Consider the following 22,631-nt stretch of genomic DNA (forward strand, 5'->3'; position numbering starts at 1 on the left):
CTGATAACAAAATCGTAATTTTATTCTAAGAATAAACAGTAATAAAATCGATCATATTTCAAGACAAGAAAACAGAAAATAAAGTCACAAAAATTCAATCTTTTATTAGTATGGCTCCATCAGCATCGCATCCAGTAGAAAACTTCAGAAAACAATATTGGCATTTTAGACCCGTGAAATGATATCCAACGCAAAACCTATCTATCAACATACAGCACATTAAAGCTGCCTTCTCGTGGAAAAAAAAAACGATCAGAAAGGATAGCAGATGGCGAATTCTCTGTCATCTACTCCTCATTTAAAACTGAAAACAAACGGTGCTATTTTCCAGCAAGTTTTACTCCATCAAGAGCACAAGATGGTGTGAGTTTCTAACATGTGGACTAGACTACAGTGAAAACAATGAATTCAAACAATACAGCACAGACCAGATACCACGTTACACTTACTTTCAACTGCAGTGATTCAAATGTGGCAAACTTGTGACTACACAAAATACCGAAAAAAAATTCTAGGGATCTACATAATTCGTAATCATCTTACTGCAAAAATTCCAACAAAACTTAACAATTTGTGAGGTAAATCGAGAACCAACAAAGACCACAGACATCTTCCACTTAGCCAGTAAATCTCAAAGTTACAAATGACTATTTTTTCTGCTGATTGGGAAGCCACATGATAACTTTATGAATCCTGTGATCAGAGAAACTTTTTTATTTGCTCATGAAATTGTTCAACAAGCAATTTAAATAGTTTTTATGTTTGGTTAATTTTTCATTAATCAATTATTTTTTTTCCATTAAAATGATCATTTTCTCAAGCAGTTTACAATTATTTGTGTGTATAAATACTGTCATGATCTCAAAGGTAATCCCAAGCCTGGCACTTTGCATATTTCTCCTACCACATAGCAAATCCTCAGAAACAATCAGCCGTCTCATTTCAGGATGAACATCAAATGTTTTTCCACGTGGTAAAATTAGTCTACATCATACATAAACATCATTACACTGAACACAAAAACCAACATCGCTTCCGCAAAAAAAAATGGCTACTTTTCCCAACGTCTTTTTCCAAAGCTAATGTTTCATTATGCAAGTTATACTGCTGTGGAATTGGCAGTTGCTAGATGTCAACATCTTCAATATAAATATTATATATCTAATAATAATGCTAGCATTTCTCCTATCAGTGAAGTTAGTGTTATTGCTCATAATGAGCACGGACTCCTGCTAATAGTGCGTCACACGTTTTCTTGGCATCGCCTAGCAACATGGATGTGTTGGGTTTGTAAAAGATTGGGTTGTCTACGGCAGCATAACCTACGCCCATCGTTCTCTTCATCACAATGACCTGAAATTATCATCATAATATCAAATGAATTATTTGCCTCATTGAATCATTTATCTTAACTTAGAACCCTGACAAAAACTTTTTCTTTCCATTAGCAACTGTATGATATACATCTTTTCATAACTAATCAAATGTAAATCGTTATAACACAATAACATATGCTTTAGACAAAAGTGGTGTCACCTTTAGAAAAAATATCTTCCACTGAACACCCAAGTGCTTTCTACATGAAACCACAATTGTCTTCAATGTCACCAAGTTTATTTATAATTCAAATTAATAATTTATCACTTTACTCACGCCCACTCCCATTCCCTTCCCAAACCTCACCCCAAGGACCTACATACCTGTCCTGACTGCCACACCCTCCCCCCTCAACCCAAACCTCCCCCCCCCCCAGTGTCCTACATACCTGTCCTGACTGCCACACTCTCCCCCCTCACTCCCCCAACCCCAACCTCCCCCCCCCCCAGTGTCCTACATACCTGTCCTGACTGCCACACCCTCCCCCCTCCACACCCCCAACCTCACCCCCAGTGTCCTACATACCTGTCCTGACTGCCACACTCTCCCCCCTCACTCCCCCAACCCCAACCTCCCCCCCCAGTGTCCCTCATACCTGTCCTGACTGCCACACTCTCAGTACAGGCATGCCAGCAATGATGGAGTTGGGATCTTCCTCAGCCGCGGAGTTGACGGTGTCGTTAGCACCCACCACCAGCACAAGGTCAGTCTCTGGGAAGTCATCGTTAATTTCGTCCATCTCCAGTACGATGTCGTAGTCTACGCCAGCTTCTGCCAACAACACATTCAGCTGGCCTGGCATGCGACCTGAGGAAATGTGAGAGAATACGGGGTCACCCTTGGTCAGGAATTTCTTTAACATCAAAAAACTGCTTAACTATTTTACAGCCGTCTTTACTTTATATAGAAACCGATGCTTGGCTGGGAGACAAGTAATAAATAAGAAACTTTAGTTCAACATTGCAATCATCTCTGTTGCTTGCGTCTGTCACACAGTGACACTTTTTATAAATGTACGCTTTTAACCTTTTCATAATATTATCCAACTTTTACAGCCATCATAACCAAACTTCACTTAAATATCAGTATTCAACTTAAAATAAATCAAGTCCTAGCCTATATGAGCTCATATGTCTCCAGCCTACCTGCCACAGGGTGAATTCCAAACCTCACATTCTTCCCCTTGGACCTGAGCAGTTCTATCATCTCAGCGACAGGGTACTGAGCCTTGGCGACACACAGACCATAACCGGGGGTGATGATGATGTTCTGCGCCTCTGTGATCAGGTCAACGGTCTCCTGGACGTTGACCTCTGTGTGGGTGCCTGTAACCTCCTTGGCTTTCCCGCCCGCATAAGAAGACGTGCCGTAGCCTCCCAGGATCACGTTAGGCAGGGATCTGTTCATGGCCTGACGGAGAGAAATAGCTTAAAATATTTATTTCAGGATGGAGAGAAATAGTTTTCAATATTTATTTCAGGATGGAGAGGGGTATTATCTTTTTTTTTTCCTTTTTTTTTTTAATTCTAGGATGGAGAGAAATCATTTTAAATAGTTATGTCCTTTAAGCCACTTGGACCTTTGTTCCACAAATCAGAACTTACCACAATAAAATTTATATGCCATTTTAACCAATCGCAATAAACGACACAAGCAACTACATGTTTATTTGACCAATCACAGCTTACCAGACGAATAATTTTGGAATTGTGACCAATCACAACTTACCACACACATGATATAGGAGAGGATAGCTCCAGAGGATCCAATGAGAGCGCCCACGATGGTCATGAGGTTGTTGTTCAACATGAAGCCCTCAGCACAGAGAGCCCAGCCAGAGTAGCTGTTTAACACTGTGATCACCACTGGCATGTCAGCACCTGAGGGACGATAATTAATACAGGAATTAGTCTCTAAATACAAACATATTAACAACACTGTGATCACCACTGGAATGTAGGCCTGAGGAATGATAATTAATACAGGAATTAGTCTCTAAATACAAACATATTAACAACACTGTGATCACCACTGACATGTCAGCACCTGAGGAATGATAATTAATACAGGAATTAGTCTCTAAATACAAACATATTAACAACACTGTGATCACCACTGGCCTGTCAGCACCTGAGGAATGATAATTAATACAGGAATTAGTCTCTAAATACAAACATATTAACAACACTGTGATCACCACTGGCATGTCAGCACCTGAGGAATGATAATTAATACAGGAATTAGTCTCTAAATACAAACATATTAACAACACTGTGATCACCACTGGCCTGTCAGCACCTGAGGAATGATAATTAATACAGGAATTAGTCTCTAAATACAAACATATTAACAACACTGTGATCACCACTGGCATGTCAGCACCTGAGGGCCGATAATAATCACGAAAATTAGTCTCTTAATTGAAATATATGCACATAGTTCACTCTACATAATCAAATAATTCTATATAGCATGCTGGATTCAAGTTAGGAGTTTTCTTTGTAAGGGATAATAACTCTTCGTATCAGATCTATATTTCACAATAAAAACCTTGTGAATAACTCATAGAAATATAATATATTCTGTTTTACCACAAAAACAGCAGTTATAGCTTTTATTCTGATGTCTGAACTTGTCTTTAGACCACGTGACCTCCATTGATGTCTATACTCTGTTAAAATCTCTTAAGAGATTTTAACAAAAAAACAAACTTTTTAGAAAAAAACCAGGGACTAACTTTGAATGTAAAAATGGATTCATTAACCATTGGTAAATATGGGAAAATTGTTGTTTACTCCAGGAAAATTCATTTTTTGGCCGAAACGAAGAGTTATTATTGCTTTAAAATTGTACATCTTGAAAAAACAGTTGAAAAGTGGTTTTAAAATGTGTGAGTAATAATTCTTTTATACATATAACTAAAACTTCAGTAAGAAAATAAGCAGCTTCAGGAAATGTTCATGCATTAAAAGCGCTGCTGTGTGTGTGTGTGTGTGTGTGTGTGTGCGTATGTGCACGTATGTGCGTGCGTGTGCCTGCACGTACCTCCAATAGCAGCTGTCAGTGTGACGCCCATGATACTGGAGAGCGCGGTGGTAGCTCCCAGCATGCCCAGTCCCACTCCGTACGAGGCACTCATCATGTACGGCCCTGCGGCGGCCACATTAGCCAGAAGCAGGCCAAGATTCAGCTGATGTCTGCCCGGCAGCAACAGAGGGTCGGACTTCAGGAGACCTAGCAGAGAAATACACACAAAGATAATTTTAACTTCAGAAAGTCTTATCATCAACAGATCAACTTACAAGTCCATTTCACACATTTTCATATTTATCATATATATTAAGAATTTAGACCACAAGCTCATGACAATTCCCTCTCGGTAAGACAAATGCAAGCTTGCTGGATCCTTTATTACTTTGCCATCAACACTCAACTACTGCTGAAATAAGTTGACCCCAGAATGAGGACTGTTCCGTATATGTCAGCAACCTACATGCATTGTCTTTCGCTCCATGTAGAGAAACCATGTAGAATGTACAAACCATGTGCAAACCATTGAATCAGAGTCAAGATTTCACTAAAGATTTCTCTACAGTGTTCCCCTAGTTCATTCATTCATTTACATCATCACTACAAAACCTTCTTTCAGCAGATTCAAACAACCTTGCTACATCTACCCAAACCCTGCCACGCCTACACCAACCTTGCAGCTTGCCAAATGCCACCAGAGAGCCAGTGAAGGTGATGCCACCAATCCAGGTGCCAAAAAACAGGGCGGACTTGATAGCACCGGCTGCGGGGTCGGTAGCAAAGTGTGTGAACTCGGTCATGTAGTTGGAAATACAGGTGAGAACGGCGGCCATACCCACCAGACTGTGGAACAGGGCAACCATCTGCGGGAGGTCCGTCACCTCCATTCTCTTGGCGACGATGGCACCAATGGTTCCTCCTGGAATGAGGTCAACAGTGGATTGAATGAGTAATAGTTTGGAAGGTCAACATTTTATATTGTGTACATTTTGCCACTTTGATCTTCATCCGTCTGAGTACAGTGAGAACACTAATTAGTTTTGTCTACCACGAGCCCAGATACTGGTGATCACAACATGCCTTCAAAAATATAAATTTTAAACACCATATAACAAAACTGTGATGTACTTCTGATTCTCAAAATAATAATAATATTAGTAATAATAATAATAAATAAAATACAATTAAATAAATAATCCCACATTCCACGCTTTTTATAAAAATGACCACAGTTAATCTGGCTCCCTGTGGCGCCCTCTATAGTCCCTCACCTGTCGCCATGCATCCGCCCATCTGTAACAACAGTTCTGGTGATGGTCGCAATATTCCCAGAGTGGCTGCGATACCTGCTGATACGCCAATCATACCCAGAGCATTGCCTGAAATACAGTGACAGATTACTTTTATTTATTAACTTGACACATCATATCATATTATATTATATATTCTATATAATGTGACAATTACAAGAATAAGCTTATAGTTACTGATTAAGATTTTTCCTGATGAGAAGCTTTTTAATTTTGCCAAAGTATTAGATAAATATCAATATTTGTTTATGCATTATGACACAAGAACTAAAAAAAACATTTTTTTATAAATAAACAAGATATAACAAAATTACTTATTCTAAGTCCCTGTAATTATAATGCAGGAAAATGAAGGTTATTTTTCACATAAAAGTACCAAGTACAACCCAACAAAACCAAGCAAACAAAAACTGCCTTCTTGAACTCCCAGATTCACAAAGCCTGTCTTGACGTCTTACCCACTCTACACGTCTTCTGACTGGACAGTCCCTGCAGCGCCCCCACACAGCTAACGCCCGCCGCCAGGTACATCAGCTGGTGCAGCTCGTGGGCGGGGGTGCCCGTCAGGTGGAGGAGTCCGTACAGACCCAGGAGTGACCCCCCGGGGATGGCGTACAGGTAGGTGTGCTCTGGAGGGTCAGCTATGGACAGGAGAGAAGATAAATGACTTCATTATGAGACAGGGAACAGATGTAGATTACTGAGGTATTGATTATCTATAAAGTCAACAGTTGATATCAGTGATACGTATATCAACAATAGAAATGTAAACATAAATATTGCCCACTTATTGATAATCTTAAGTCAGCAGTTAAAATAGGTGATGTTTTCATCAACAATCTACTCTCAAACTCTTTTCTGAAAACTACTTGTATTCTTACATGAAGTAAACTCAGTGAATTCTTGTTTTAATGTGTTTTAGTTACTCTTATCACTTACTTATTGCATATGTACAATCCAACTTACAGTTCCAAGAATAAATATTATTATTATTATTATTATTATCACAGATGATTTTGTGTGGAAGTGGGATATCTCCTAATCTTTATTTTCTATCTTTGATAATCTGAAACAATCCGTCAGCTGACAAAGCTGAATCATACTTGGTCTTTTAAACATGTCCAACATCCTCTGTGTCACCACGAAGCCACCACCGATGTTAATGGACGAGATGAAGGTTGCCACGGCAGCGAGATTGTAAGGCGTGGATCCCCCCGTACTGGCACCCATCAGTAACAGACCTCCGGCCGCGGTGATTCCAGAGATGGCGTTGGTGACGGACATCAGGGGGGAGTGCAGGGCGGGGACCACACCCCACACGGTGTGATAGCCTAAGGAAGGAATACAGTCGGACATAATTTCATACCGTTACACAAGCACAGCACATCAGAGGATTTTTTAAAAATCTGATGTGCTCCAGTTTTAATGTCTTTGTATACAGAAGAGCAGATGTTTAGGTTTAACAGAAACAAATACAGTTAAAGAGAAAAAAAAAAAAAGATTCCCAAGTATCACATCGGGGTGCAATTCTTAAATGATTTATAAAAAAGAAAAAAAAAAAAAAAAAGAAAAAGCAGCATAAATCATAGAACACAGTTTGAGCTGTTAACCATTACTATAATAATTGTCACCATCAGAACCCCCCCCCCCCATCACACCCAGGGACATACTCCGCCAACCTTATCTCTAAAATACAGCTGCCTCTGTTTTCACACTACAGACAAAACCACACTGAGCCAATGCAGTTCTTAACCACTTCCAACATCATTATGAAGATGTTCTTACCCACAATTCCTGAGAGGGCAAAGGTCGTGATCATCTGTGCGAAGGCCGGGTTGGGGGCAGCCATCCCTAAACCTGAATAATAATGATAATATTTCAACTTTAACATTATAATTATTATAATACTTGTATTCTCATTATGGTTATATGTGTGAAGGCTGGGTTGGGGGCAGCCATCCCTAAACCTGAATAATAAAGATAATATTTCAACTTTAACATTATAATTATTATAATACTTGTATTCTCATTATGGTTATATGTGTGAAGGCTGGGTTGGGGGCAGCCATCCCTAAACCTGAATAATAAAGATAATATTTCAACTTTAACATTATAATTATTATAATACTTGTATTCTCATTATGGTTATATGTGTGAAGGCTGGGTTTGGGGCAGCCATCCCTAAACCTGAATAATAAAGATAATATTTCAACTTTAACATTATAATTATTATAATACTTGTATTCTCATTATGGTTATATGTGTGAAGGCTGGGTTTGGGGCAGCCATCCCTAATCCTGAATAACAAATACTTGGACTATAACATTATAATTATTATAATAATTATTATATTATTAATTATTATATGTGCTAAGGCTGGGTTGAGGACAACCATGCCCAAACCTGAATAATAAAGATAATAATGGGACTTCAGCTATCCATCTTTTTCTTTCTCTCTCTTTCCCTCTCCTCCCTCTCTCTTTCTCTCTCTCATAATTTTACTTAATGTTTCTCTCTTTTTGTTTGGACTTCTTTTCATAAATCACTGAATAAATCCAAAGTGAAACAGAACAAATTATTTCTTCAAGTTAAATTCTAACCTGAGAACTGAGATTCCCAGGTCTAAAAACTGATGAAAAAATATTAAGTGAAATTCCAAAACAAGTCTCAAAAACCACCTTTTAAACAGCCAACCAAGCTGAATTCTCTTTGTTCTGTTGAAGGGGTTTTCAACATTCAAAGTTTTTCTTAAAGACCTTCATTTATAAATTACATCAAAACAGAGCATGTTTATATCTATTCTAAAAATAAAGCAAGCTAAACTAAGCCCTGGCTGGAAAGACCAGTCTTCTTGGAAGGCTGGACTTCCCACAGAGAGCAACATTCCAGAGGGGGAATTTCCCCAAGAAAACAACTTCCCAGAGAGGGGTATTTCCCCAAGAAAACAACTTCCCAGAGAAGGAAGCAGCTGCAGATCTTTAAACAGAACCCTGGCTTTCTGCTTGTGTAGCACAGAGAGTCAACAATATACAGTGAACCTTTCAAGACACTTTCACTTTCATTTCTAACCACTCAGGAGTAAAAGGGAATTCCAGGAAACACAATATGTTGGATATAAAAAAGACGTCTCAAATGACAGCTTTGTAAAGCCAGTTTCAACTTCAGCTTGTCAAGTCTACACAAGTCATTATGTGTCACTTGAGGCAGAGAAAAAACCCACACTGAATATTTTTTCCAATTTTAACTCATGAAAAGAAAAATCTTTCAAGAAATATCTAAGCATATCTGGAAAAGCACAATTACACTGAGCTTATTTCAGTGCATGAAAATAATTTTGATGGAATTTTGGCATTACAAAGATCTATGTTTAGCACAATCATCACATGAACACGTGCTAACTGTTTTATGAGATCCTAAAGTGAAACTTATGAAAGTGAATCTATTTTCTTTCCAAAACGCCCTTAACCAGGCCACATACTTGGAGTATTGATTTTCAATGCAGCAATGGGAAAATTGTTAACAAAAAAAATCTTCATATAATTATCCACTGCAAAAATCTCCATGATACAGGAAAAAATTCCCTTGTTTTTAGTATCTGTATAAAAAGCCTGAATCACTTGTTGTAACCTCAGAGAGGCATCTGGTACTTCACAGAGAACAGGTCCTCACCAGGTGAGTGTTGATTTCACTATGCTTTCTTTAACAAAGACTTTTCAGTGATTACACCTAATGAAATTTACTGAGAAACCATGAAAAAAAACTGATTCACCGTCAAAAACACTCAATAGAATACTTGTATAAGTGTCAACAAACTAGAAAATAGAAGAGACTTTCTCTTCAGGGGCTGCTTAATATTTTGAAAAAGCATTGTAACAATGGATAAAAATCCACTTCATTCATGATCAGCCAAATCAAAGGGTTTCTTTAACAGCAGTGACTCAACCCTGGGCTAAGAGCCCCCCCTCACCCCTACCCCCCCTGTGTCACCTCCTAAGGACACACACAGATAAATTCCTGATAAAAACTGGTAAACAGAAAGTGAAACTTTCCCACCCACTGAGTTTACACAGGTATAAAAACCTGTTGGTATTCTGGTCACTTCTTATCCTGTACCTGAAGTTCACGCGAGGTGAGTCTGCTTTACTTTTATCTTTTTATATTATATAATTCAAGTTAGGGAAATTAAATGACACTTTTATAACTGATCATAAATCTTTCCAAGATCAAATTTTTTTATAGTAAAACAGTGTTTTAATAGATCACTTCCAACTTCTTTTTTTTATTTAATCAGTGATTTCATTTATTGACAGCTGAGACGGAAATATAATTATTGAACCCTGGCCTTAACTTCACTTTGTACTATATATTTATAATCTTTATTTATTTATTTGATTTTATCTTATTTGGTTAATTTACCCTTGTATAGTTGACTGAACATTTAAAATGGAGTTAAGACAGTAAATAAAAATATTATTAAAAATATATACATTAATTTATTATTCTTATTATTATTATTAAAGAATGAAGCAATTAGACTTCAAGAAGGAAAACAGAAAGTGAAACTCTATGCATAAAAATCATTATTGCTCACCGACGGCTGTCACCATTCCTGCTGTCACTGCTCGCGCTCCACTTATTGTCTCGGCTTTCTTGATTTCTTCTGGACTCCTCTCCTTGACGGCAGTGCTGGGGACCTCGACCTTGACCTCTGGGGCGGCAGCTTCCGCTACCTTGGGTTTGGGGGGTGGCCACATTTTCTTGCCCTAAAATATAGATTAGGCTTTTGTATATAGCAAAATTCAATTTTCCTGTAATTTTAACCTATTCCCCTTTGGCACTATAATTCAACATACGTGTATCACAAATGCTAAACTTATCATACGGTTTCAAAGTTTCTACATTTCAAGTCACTCTAATACAATGTTATAAGTATGAATATAGGTGAATCATACAATGATATCTATAAGTCAAGAGCTGGACAAATTTCAGTTTTTTCCTTTGCTGATCTTTTACTTTGCACAGTCTAATTTGAAAATTTATGGACTGATTTTGATAAAATTTCCAGAAAAGGTCTGAAATGGGTTGACTTAGAAAAGATAAGAAAAGATGGTGTTCCATCATCAAATAAAATATAATCAACTGATAAAAACTGTGCTCCTTTGGCAGGGTTTGTGACCCCTGAGTGCCCTTGAAATTATTATTTTTCTTTTTTGCCATATTAAGATCTTATAAGCATTGTATGTGCTTGACCTCAGCAAAGCATGTAGGCAACCCATTTTGCTATCATAATGATTTCATTGTCTCAAATACCAGATCAAGTTACAGGAATGTGTGATTTGAACATTTGGAGACAAGATATTGCTATGCCTATTTTTTTTCTTTTGTTATTTAAGACAAATATGAAAACTTGAAACAAAATCGCTTCATTTGTCTACTTTCCACTGCAAACTTACCTCATGTAGTATGATTGAGCCTCTGACCACTTCATCCTCCAGGTTGATGTTGTAATGGTCTTTTTCACCTGAAAATATCAAATATTTCAATGTCAATGTTCAAGAACAAATGTACCTAAAGTAAGACCTCTTAATACCCCTAAATATTGGTTGCAAATAAGGAAAAGGGTGTGATAGACAGTGCATGTGCATGCATGCGCACACGAGCGCATGCGTGTGCGTGTGTGTGTGTGTGTGAGAGAGAGAGAGAGAGAGGGAGGGAGAGAAATAGTCAGAGAGAGTCTACCCCGAAGTTTAAAGCAATAATATCTCTTCCTTTGAGATTCAAAATTCCGCATGAAATACATTGCAAACAACGCATGGAAATATATTCTATTGTATTTTACCACTAAAACGGCCGTTATTGTAGTAAAACTAAAATCTGTGCTTGTCAATGGGGCTTTCAATGCTTTTCTTCCCAGTCATCAAGGCATTCGTTGCTAATGACGTAATGGTTTCACGCGGATTCTCGCGTTCATTCGAGACCAAAATAACATGGCGCCAAACGCATTAATGCGGACGCAGACGTAAGTTGCGAGTTTTTGTACAGTGCGTCGGATAACGAAAAGCCCAGAATGGCACACATTGTGGATATAAATGCATTTTTAACAAAAAGACGAATATATCTCATGAATCTTATATAGTGTTGTTGTTGTCTGCTTTTCCCGCGGTTTTAAGTAGGTCACCAGTGACTTTGCAATGTCAGAGAGAGCTCCGTCAGTTAAAATCTCTTAAGAGATTTTAACAAAAAAACGTACGTTTAGGAAAAAAACCCTGGATTAACTTTGAATGCAGGAATGGGGTCGTTGACCATTGGTAAGTACGGGAAAATTGCCGTTTTTTCCAGGAAAATCCAATTTTTGGCTAAAATGAAGAGTTATTATGACTTTAACACTTACCTATAGAGAGTAAAAACTTAAAGATGTTGTTTCCATACAGTGTACTAGACTGTGTGGGTAGTCTACTACTTCAACCACTTACCTATAGATAGTAGAAACTTAGAGATGTTGTTTCCATAGAGAGTACTAGACTGTGTGGGTAGGCGGCTGGGAAGATCTGTGTACCCGACGTGGACCACGTCTTTGTATTTATACAACTCTCCGGGCCGCGTGGTCTCCACGTTCCCTCCTGCTTCAGCCGCCAAATCCACGATCACCGAGCCTGGCTTCATACTCTCTACCATTTCCTACACAAAGTGAAGTAAAACAATATAGATATATAGTTACCTATTTCACGTTATGATATTATCTCTGGGATAGGATCTAACCATCTTCTTTCACTCTTAAAACAAAATAAACACCCTCAGTTACATACTTGTGCTATCACATAATGACTTTACTACAGCTTATGTAACATAACTTACTGCACATGACCTTCAAAAGAATTTTAATGGTAATTCATATACTAAGAGGCCAGTTAGGGAAAGGCATATACAATACAGATATCTGCAAATTGTTGTTGTTTTTTTCCTTTAGTGCTGTAACATCTACTTGGTTTGAAGTCAGAGGCAAATTCTAGCTAAAAACAAATGACCTTACTAATAAGTTGTCACTTGGTGAAGAATTGTCACCTTGGTAACATGTGGTTACCATGGTGATAAGTAGCTACCTTGGTGATGTGTTTTCACCTTGTGGTGATAAGTTGTTACCATGGTAATAAGTAGTTACCTTGGTGATGAGTTTAGGCGCAGGTTTTCCTGGGATCAGAGCCGTAGTGATGACGATGTCGACCTCCTTACACTGCTTGGCAAACAACTTCATCTCTGCTTCTATAAATTCTGGTGACATTTCCTTGGCATAGCCACCCTCGCCCTCACCAGCTTCCTACAAATATTATATCAGACTCAGAAAGAATCTAAAGTATTGCTAAAATATCATTTCATTGATGTCACAAACACGAAAAAAAATGTTACTAGTAAACTGCTGCCAGAAGAAAAAGATGGCTTTTACACTTTCATTTTTTCTAAATTCTACTTTACTACTGTAAAGACAGAATGAAGTCCAATAGAAATAAAACAAATAGTCGAAAATTTTCTTAAGTTAAAGAAAACCTACCTTCAAGTCCACAGTCAGGAACTGTGCCCCCTGGGACTCTATCTGCTCCCTGGCAGCCTCGCGCACGTCAAATGCCCTCACAATGGCACCCATGCTCTTAGCAGTGCCAATGGCGGCCAGTCCAGCCACGCCGCCACCGATGACAAGGACCTTGGCGGGGGGTACCTTTCCTGCAGCCGTAATCTGACCTGCAGATAGAAACAGGGGGAATTACACCATCTGATATCAATCCAGGAATACAATATGAAACTAAAAAATCTTCCCCCACAAGAATGAAGGAAATTTACCAAAAGCAGGCAATTTTCCAATCTTGCAATAAGTCCCTGCTGCTATTACTGTCAACTTAGTCTTCTCTTTTTCCTATCTTTTTAAATAGAACTGTGCAGCGAACGGGAAGATGACTTCACACATGCTGAGCTCCACTGCTGAGAAGAAGAAACATGTCACGCTCGTTGGAGGGGGATTGGTAAGTACTGCTAACAATGGGATTGACAAAATCAATCATAGCTCCAAGCCGTCAGTAGCTGAAGGCTCTTATTAGGCATTCTATGAACATTTGAAAATTGCATAAAGTCATAATTTTCCACTTAATTTGAATGGGAAACTATCAGTAGCCTGATAATTAAAAAATACAATTTTAAAACAAAAGTTAATCATCAAATTTTCAAGGGAACAGTGGTAAAGTGACAAATTTTTGACACTGCTTTTACTACTCGGTATATACATGCAATGCTTGGGATAGAAAAAATGGGTGGTATTTCAGGTTGGTGCCTTGCTTGCCACCTACCTGGCCAAAAGAGGTTTTCAAGTTGATGTATTTGAGAAAAGAAGAGGTCAGTACTATTTTTTAATAAAATTTAATAATTTTTGTCCCGTGTGTCTGTGTGGATTTTCAATTCCAACTTGGTTTTTCTAATTCCTTAAGATAATTTTCCTAACACAGTATGAACACGTTCTAGTAAAGTACTTCAACAACCCACTCAAAACTGTTAGGCTAATGAGACAAGTGCCAAATATCTTTCGATCGAAAGATTATATCAAGTTTATATCTACAAAGTTGAATATATAATTGTACATATGGAATAATTCAATTCCAGACAGCAGACTTGAACCGCATGAACGTGTAAACGGACGCAGCATCAACTTATCCCTGTCATGCAGAGGCCGCGAGTCGCTGTATAACGTTGGACTAGAGGAGAAGGCATCTGCTTCGGGGATACCCATGTACGCACGCCTAGTCCATAACTTGGACGGCAGTAAGAAGAAAATACCATATGGGAGAGAGGACCAGGTTAGACGGCATTTAACCTAATTACGTAATAATTATTTTATAATATTATATTAATTTGATAGTTTTGTGTGTAATGTTCATAAAAAAAAAAAAAAAAAAATACTCCAGCAAAGCCCCTCCATTACGAACTTGCATACATTCATCCATGTTTACATAAAGAAAATATATTCCACATACATCTTATTTTTTGCAGTTTATCACTTCTTTGGACCGGAGGAAGCTGAATGAGGTCTTGCTCACAGGTAGGAGAGTTTTTTTTTTAATAACTAGTAAGAAAATACTAATTTAATGTGTGAGAGAGAATGCAAATTTTTCAAACCTACCTATACTAGGCTATATAAGAAATATAACTAATGTAACTTTAACAGTTTTAATTCAAAATGGTTCAGACTAGTTTTAACTTTTCACAAAGGTTAATCATAATTAATAATATTTGTTAAAACACTGCCTTGGGAACAAAAGACAAGAGTGAATAAGTTCTGCACTAAAATTATTGAAAGACAAAATCACACACATGCTGTCACTGTATAATGGGCATCTTTTATATTTCACTGTGCAGAAGCAGAGAAACATCCCAATGTCACCATACATTTCTCACACAAGTTTGTAGATTGTGATTTTGAAACTGGAGAAGCACACTTCACAGAGTAAGATGTTTTTTTTTTTTTTTATCTGTTGCTCTTGTTTAGGATATACATGTGAAAATTATCAAAAATGTAGATACAGTATATATATTTCATCCATCCATCCGCAGCATGTTATTAATTAGTTTTACAATAGTAGTTTCCAATTTCACTATAGGAAAAAAAAAACTTTCTGTATATGTCATACAAATCAGGGATACTGTACTGAATATTTTAGAAATTTTTGAATCCTGTGGATGTCTAGAAGTAACTGTTATTTCCATTTTCACAACAATAATGCCACAATATTTCGTTTAACTTTCATCTTCACTATATGACTTCCTCTTCCCATAGTGCCAGCGGGAAGTGTGTCCGCGTCCAGAGTGACCTGGTAGTCGGCTGCGACGGAGCCTACTCCGCTGTGAGACAACAGATGATGAAGAAAACCAGGTTTGATTACAGCCAAGAGTTCATAGCACATGGTTATATGGAGCTTTACATGCCTCCCACATCACAGGGTAAGGTAAGTACACTGAATAAAACTTATTAACCACAAATTTAAAACCAATTAATGTTTTTTTTTTTTTTTTCGGCATTTTGATTGGTAAATTTTGCTGATGGCTGGGAAATGTAACAGACTGGTTTTGGTGATTTTCAAATCCTAAGAACACATCTTTACCTTGTCTTTGAATTTAATCAACAATTAATACTGCAACAATAACAGCTGCTGTAAACAAACTAGCATCTACACACTGTTCAAACACGATTTTTAAAAAAATCTCCAAAAAATCTTCATAAAAACTCCCAATATCACAGGGCAATCTGGACCTAAATGTTTGTACTGCCACAACTTAATTACCCCAATTATTTTTCTCATATTTTAAAAATAAAATCACTGTATTCCTGTGCTCCAGCATGCCATGGAGACAAATTACCTCCACTTGTGGCCCCGGAATGACTTCATGATGATAGCTCTGCCAAACGCTGACGGATCTTTCAACGTCACCCTATTCATGCCATTTGAAAACTTTGAAGCCATACAGACCGAGGAGGATCTGATTGCTTTTTTTGAGGAGAATTTTCCCGACTCCATTCCACTGTTAGGAGAGTAAGTGTATGTATATTACAAACCAGAGCTATACTAATGTTGAGATCTTTACTTTTTAAAATCCCACTGATGACTCTGTCTGGCTTTCATTTATGAAAAACATTTGAGCCAAACATTCAACGCGGTTTTTGTTTTAAATCATAAACTAGAACATTTTGCAACAATAGTCCCTCTTCAGAAAAAATTATTAGAGAATATTATCTTTGAGAGAGAGAGAGAGAGAGAGAGAGAGAAGAGAACAAAGCTGAAAACTGCATTTTATCAGTGTAAACCAAGCTTGTTCTCTAAATTATAACATGAAAAATTTAATCAAAATTTGGGTATATTTCAGACAAGCCTTAAAGAAGAGCTTCTTCCGTAACCAGCCCAGGTCTATGATCAGTGTCAAGGTAAACGTGTGAACTGCATCGTGATGATGACATTAAAAACCATCTCACTTCTCAGTCAAATTTTCACCTCAATTTTCATAAATATTTGAGAAAAACTAGCAGTACAGTCATCATTCTGAGAATAAACCAGTTTTATGCAGCCACCTAGAGCTAAAGTGTCAATATATTACTCTGTTACTCACTGAACATCCCTGAAACCGAAACTTGGGAGAAAAATGCAATTAAGTCAGCAAAACGAAAGTTTTTCTCTGCCCTCTGACCTGATGTGGTTTGTCTGTTGTTTTCAGTGTGGTACGTACCATTACAAAGACAAGGTGGTCCTGATAGGGGATGCTGCCCATGCCATGGTACCTTTCTATGGACAAGCCATGAACTGTGTAAGCTGGACTCTATATACCTCAATTAGCCAATTCTTTTTTTTTTTTTTGGGGGGGGGGGGTATCAATTACTGTTGCACAAAATTAGTCCATATTTTTAAAGAAAACTATAGAAGACAATTTGCTTACTAGTACATATTAAATTTGCTTGTTCAATTTAGTAAAAAAAAAAAAAAAAAATTAATGTGTAACAGTAGTATATTCCTATTAAAATCAGGACCACAACTGTGACAAACATTCTTGTTACTGACCCAGTGCACTTTGATTATTTACTTTTTAAATTTTACATTTGACATTTTCCAGGGATTTGAAGACTGCCTTATTTTCAACAATTTGCTGGATAAGTACGATGACGACTTTGGTGAGAATAGGAAATCAGTTTGGGTGGGACATGACTGCGCCATAGCAACAAGGCTTAAACTTAGTCTACTTAATTTGAGCCTTTTCTTTCACCATCAATGTACCAAAACCTTCATTTTCTTAAAAAATAGCAAGCAGGATTTAAATTTCAATCAGGTGGCTTCATTCATACAGCCATGTTGTAACTGTCAGTCCTCCAGGACACAATCAGCGAGACCTTCAAGATATATTCTTGATTAGTAATTAAAGCATATTTCTATTTCAGGCCAAGTTTTGGCCCAGTTTTCTGCCACCAGAAGCGTGGACGCGCAGGCCATGTCAGACCTCGCCAAGATGAACTACATTGAGGTACTAGTATCTAACTACTACGTTCAATAACATTACGAAACCCAAGTCTTCTTCTGAATTCCACTTTTAAACATTGTGCACTCCCCCCCCCCCCATTTACCCCTGTGCTACATCTTTTCCATTTTGCAAACATTTTAAATCATTTCAAATCCAGTATAAAACGCACAAAAAATGTGTATAAAAACACAACTTACAAACACACAAATAATTGTCTTTTTAACTTCTAGATGCGCTCAGCTGTCAATTCAAAGGGGTTTTACCTGAGGAAAAAAACAGACAGCATTCTACACTGGCTGATGCCTAAAAAATGGATTCCCTTGTACACCATGGTAACCAGAGATTTCTCACTGAACTCTTCCGATTTTAGTCTTATATGCAGCTTGCATATTTTCTCAGTAAAGTTTTGAAAACTTCAGAGAAATAGAGTTAGATGCAGACACTTGTCTGCCTCTAGATGGCTTTGTTTTGTTTGAAAATCACATGCCTGTCAAAATGTTTTGTAATCCAAGGGCTTAAATTTTAAAGTTGCATTTTTAATCAACAGCTTTTTGCAACATAAATCAAATCGGTAATCTCCCTTCAATTTTTTTTTTACTTCATAATTCCTCTGAATGTGTAAAAAGTTGCATTTTTCACTGCACAAGCCAAGATAAGTGGTATACGTATATGTCTTTTTTCCAGGTTTCTTTCTCCTGTACCCGCTATCATCACTGTCTTAAGTGGAGACAGAGACAAGACAAAGTAAGTATCACTTTCTCCTGTACCCGCTATCATCACTGTCTTAAGTGGAGACAGAGACAAGATACAGTAAGTATCACTTTCTCCTGTACCCGCTATCATCACTGTCTTAAGTGGAGACAGAGACAAGATACAGTAAGTATCACTTTCTCCTGTACCCGCTATCATCACTGTCTTAAGTGGAGACAGAGACAAGACACAGTAAGTATCACTTTCTCCTGTACCCGCTATCATCACTGTCTTAAGTGGAGACAGAGACAAGACACAGTAAGTATCACTTTCTCCTGTACCCGCTATCATCACTGTCTTAAGTAGAGACAGAGACAAGATACAGTAAGTATCACACGTTTTGACAGTTTACCTTACAGTAACCCACTTATTAAAAAAATATATCATTTTCACAAATTTACAAACCTGACGCTGGGGGAGGGAGGAGGGATAAATGCCATCTGTGGGTTTTTGAAAAATAATAAAAATGATCCGAGTTGTTGTCAAGGGTCATCATTTTTTACTTCAATTCCACTTTGCAGTCTCTGAAAGGGGAAGGGATGTCTAGAAAAATGCAACTCTTTGTAGACTTGTAAAAATGATGATAAAACGGACGGTCCCTTACTCTTTATAAACTAGCAACATGAGAAATACTCAATTTTTAGTGTAAAAGTTTATTGTGGCAGGCTGTCCTAATCTTTGTACACTAGCTATAAACTTTAGAAAAAGCATGGCAGATGTAAAAAAAAAAAAAAAAAAAAACTCCTGACTTAGCCTGTTTTACCCCAGCTGAAGTGTCAGATACACCAGTGTAAGAGGCAAATATTTCACACAGTATTCACTAGGCAGAGGAGGTGGATTTCTCTTTGTAACAAACAATTCTCAAATCTACACATTCACAATTTCAGATCCTGAAGGGCATTGCTGCTTTCGTCATACTGGCAGGCACATTGGGAAGCACTGCAGCATACTGCTATCGTAACTGAGGAACATTTCATGATACAATATTCCTCAAGTAGACCAAGTACTGTCCAACATCCGGCTTCTAGGAGACTTCTACTTCCCTCAAGATATCCGACACCTTGCCAAGTTTGGACCAGTCTTTCCCTTAATTAATATTTTATATTCTTCAAGTTTTTTTTTTCCTTTTCATGTTCAACATACTAGTATACTGTTGGGGGGGGGGGGGGGGGGGGTTACAATGCAAACAGTGGAAAGAAATGTCTTGGTGTTTATGCAACTTTGAGGAGAATTTAGTCCAATTTGTAATTAGCATTTTTAATTCTGCTCATAGATATCTTTTTCTAAAATCATCATAGACTTCATATCATGAGAACGTATTTATAATATAATGAAGCCATTTTTAACATCTTTTTTATCATAATGTATAACAAATTTTTAGCAACTAAAAAAAAAAAAATAAATAAAAAAAAACCAGGTCATATATTTTTCCATGTATATACATACCTGTAAAGAACCTTCCAAAGTTGTTTGCTGCCTCCACAACTGCCTTGTAGCCTGCGATGTTCCCCATAGAACTGAGCGCATCAAACACCTGCGCCCTGCTGATACGAGGGATGCAGTCCATGGCAAAGGCAGTCATCTGTTTCTGTGCTAAAGAATTCACCAGCTCAGGGTTCTGCGCAGGGTAAAGGAAGCTAATCAGAGTGCCCTTGTCTTTAAAAAGGTTGACTTCTGACGTCTCGGGGCCTCTGACTTTGAGAATGATATCTGAGGCAAATACTCCGCTCTTTGGCAGAATCTTTGCCCCCACCTGTTCATACGCAGCATTTGTGAATTTAGACTCGACACCGGCGCCTTCTTCAATATTGACTGTGAACCCTTTCTTGGCCAAAACCTCCGTTGCAGCTGGCGACAGCGCCACTCTGCGTTCATTCTTGAAGATTTCCTTCGGGACTCCCAGTGAGATCTTACTGTACGGAATTCCTGCGATGCTTTCAGATTTCTTGGAGGCGTCTTGGAATAGACTCTGATAGGTTCTGTAGCCACGGCGACTAGAGATGCGTAAAGTGGCTCTCTGGCACTGGACAGTGCCCACTATGGACGACGCCCGCCGAATACGGAACATCTTGTAGCCTGTCTTGGTTAGGTGTCCCCCTGGTGGTTATCTGAGAATGAAAAAAATAAAAAATACCTAAAGCCTGTACTAGTATATGGAATACTCGAGATAAGAAATATTTGAATCACAAGATAAGCAGGATAACAACCGACTCATTAATGTTTAGAGATTACATTATTTAAAAAACCTGCTGTAATTTTCAGTAGTTATCTGCTCTATAACAAATTTATGCGGCATTATTTATAATCCCTGCTGTTGTTTTCAGTAGTTGTCTGCTCAATCACAAATTAATGTATATTTTTCTGTTGCTTTTTGTATCAAAATAAGCAAGTGAATCTATTTAATTTAGTTGCTTTATGTATGTTATTTTTGTAATAAGTTATAGATGTCATAATTATATCCATTGTTTTCAAAAAAAACTTTTATTTCACAAATGTACAAATTATTTCATTAAATGTGTCATTGTCTTAGTATAAACACAACACCTATTTCTTTTTACATCATTAAAGAGATCACTGACAGCTAAATGGCACGTGTCCTTATTAAAGCCCACATATTAGCTGTATCTTGTGTCCTACATTCAGGTCATGACCTGTATTCCAAGGACAGAGAAGGACACTTGTTTGATAAGAGGCAGTCAGTGAACACATGTGGTCAGCACACATCACAGGTGCTAGAGACGTGCCATAAGTAGTGCCACAACTGGGAGAACAGGATATTAGCCTAGTCATGGCACAGTGTATATTGACCTAACCCATCTACACTAAGATCCAATCTCCCACAAAGAGAGGTTGGGAGGGGGGGGGGATAGGGTGATTTTTTGTTGTTTTTTTTTTTTTTGGGGGGGGGAATCAAAGGAGATACAGGTTTAAGGGTAAAGTTACTGTCTGGAAACTAAAATGAATAAATGATCACTTCAAGTCAACGTTTGTGATTTTCTACATACTAGTATCTGATCATTTGGAATGCTGATCAATTACTTGTTAGCTAGCCAAAGCTGCAGTATTTCTGCTGTAGACAAGTGATCATAGCCTCTGATGTGTATGAAACAGAGATATTCTTTTCTGTAAACATTGACATAAGTGTTCCTTTTCTCAGTAAACCTGGCAAGTGCGCCCGTCTGTTGGGAGAAAAAAGGGAGAAGGAAGGGAAAAGATGCATGCAGTTTGGGAAAGAAAAGGGGCACTTTCCTTGAGGAAAGTTCTAACATTTTGTTTATGCCAGTTTAACTTCCCATTATTCTATAAAGATTTTTTTTTTTAGCAAATGATGCATATATTTCAAGTATTCAAAAATAAAATAAAACAAATTTTAATTAAAACACTTCACTGTGCAAATGTTTCAATCCTCATGTATATTTTTTAATCTTAATGTTTCTAATGTAGAATACAAATTGATGAATATTATCCATTTACATATGGACAAAGCGATCAGCTGTTTCCACACATTTCCAGCATTTCTATACACGTGTAAATCTTTTCAACAGTACGAGGCTTGGACACCACGTGGGTTTAACATCTGTCTGGCAATATGATATCAGTTACATAACACTGGCAACCTTTATAAGCGATGCCTGTCAGGTCGTACGTGGCAAAAAGAATGCCCAAAAATGGGGTCTCTCGGTGGTCGAGCCGACCTTTCAAGGACGTTTGCATTCTCAAAAAGCAACAACAGCTTGAGAAATTCTGATATTTCGAAAGCTTATCATCGAGATGATTTGAATGCACAGCTGTCTACTTACTTAGTTTTGTTTCGGTGATAAAATTTTGGTGCGTTTCCCCACGGGTTATTCACCCGGCTTTCCTCAAAATGGCTGTTGATGGGGGACAACCGCTTGTGGGTGCTTCAGCCAATCAGCGCGGCAGGTGCCCGTCACGTGCCGGAAGCTCACTGGGGCGTTTGACTTTCGTGTAGGGGTGAATTTTAGAATTCATTTTTCAAATCTTGAAAATTAAAAATGCCCAACATTTACTTTAAACACTTATCATGAGAAAAATAAATTATATGATTTAGAAGTAAGTGCAAAAACATGTTTTTGTTTCGTGTGGTTTTCAATTTTTTCAAAA

General features: G+C 37.7%; 2 protein-coding genes across 2 annotated transcripts; one reads left to right on the plus strand and one right to left on the minus strand.

The window, feature by feature from the left end:
• Nucleotides 1–79: 79 nt before the first annotated feature.
• On the minus strand, nt 80–22,493 carry LOC106169236 (NAD(P) transhydrogenase, mitochondrial). The gene is made up of 17 exons (XM_086994222.1): nt 22,307–22,493; nt 19,953–20,614; nt 13,264–13,451; nt 12,877–13,032; nt 12,191–12,395; nt 11,171–11,238; nt 10,309–10,480; nt 7,503–7,574; nt 6,821–7,048; nt 6,176–6,358; nt 5,679–5,786; nt 5,081–5,326; nt 4,423–4,611; nt 3,106–3,257; nt 2,523–2,787; nt 1,973–2,184; nt 80–1,353 (listed from the first exon to the last, which is right to left on the minus strand). The coding sequence occupies exons 2-17, from the start codon at nt 20,572–20,574 to the stop codon at nt 1,204–1,206; spliced, it is 3,216 nt and encodes a 1,071-aa protein (XP_086850348.1). The 5' UTR covers nt 20,575–20,614; nt 22,307–22,493; the 3' UTR covers nt 80–1,203.
• Nucleotides 13,622–18,827, plus strand: LOC147760157 (kynurenine 3-monooxygenase-like). The gene is made up of 13 exons (XM_086994234.1): nt 13,622–13,729; nt 14,027–14,096; nt 14,361–14,554; nt 14,748–14,796; nt 15,114–15,201; nt 15,532–15,700; nt 16,092–16,285; nt 16,617–16,674; nt 16,962–17,051; nt 17,355–17,412; nt 17,677–17,759; nt 17,987–18,088; nt 18,441–18,827. Exons 1-13 carry the CDS (start codon nt 13,661–13,663, stop codon nt 18,810–18,812), a joined length of 1,596 nt encoding a protein of 531 aa, XP_086850360.1. The 5' UTR covers nt 13,622–13,660; the 3' UTR covers nt 18,813–18,827.
• Nucleotides 22,494–22,631: the final 138 nt, after the last annotated feature.

This window comes from Lingula anatina, chromosome 8 (genome assembly GCF_051362555.1).
Source record: "Lingula anatina isolate TDL-2025a chromosome 8, LinAna3.0, whole genome shotgun sequence".
Lineage (NCBI taxonomy): Eukaryota > Metazoa > Brachiopoda > Lingulata > Lingulida > Lingulidae > Lingula > Lingula anatina.

Excerpts from the sequence above, each read along its gene's own strand:
- LOC147760157 (XM_086994234.1), top strand. The coding sequence starts at position 13,661 with ATGACTTCACACATGCTGAGCTCCACTGCTGAGAAGAAGAAACATGTC. Across the intron at positions 13,730-14,026 it reads CGCTCGTTGGAGGGGGATTG|GTTGGTGCCTTGCTTGCCAC; the intron begins GTAAGTACTGCT and ends GTGGTATTTCAG. Across the intron at positions 17,760-17,986 it reads CCAAGATGAACTACATTGAG|ATGCGCTCAGCTGTCAATTC; the intron begins GTACTAGTATCT and ends TTTAACTTCTAG.
- LOC106169236 (XM_086994222.1), bottom strand. The coding sequence starts at position 20,574 with ATGTTCCGTATTCGGCGGGCGTCGTCCATAGTGGGCACTGTCCAGTGC. Across the intron at positions 6,359-6,820 it reads GGACATGTTTAAAAGACCAA|CTGACCCTCCAGAGCACACC; the intron begins GTATGATTCAGC and ends TCCTGTCCATAG. Across the intron at positions 3,258-4,422 it reads ACTGACAGCTGCTATTGGAG|GTGCTGACATGCCAGTGGTG; the intron begins GTACGTGCAGGC and ends ATCGTCCCTCAG.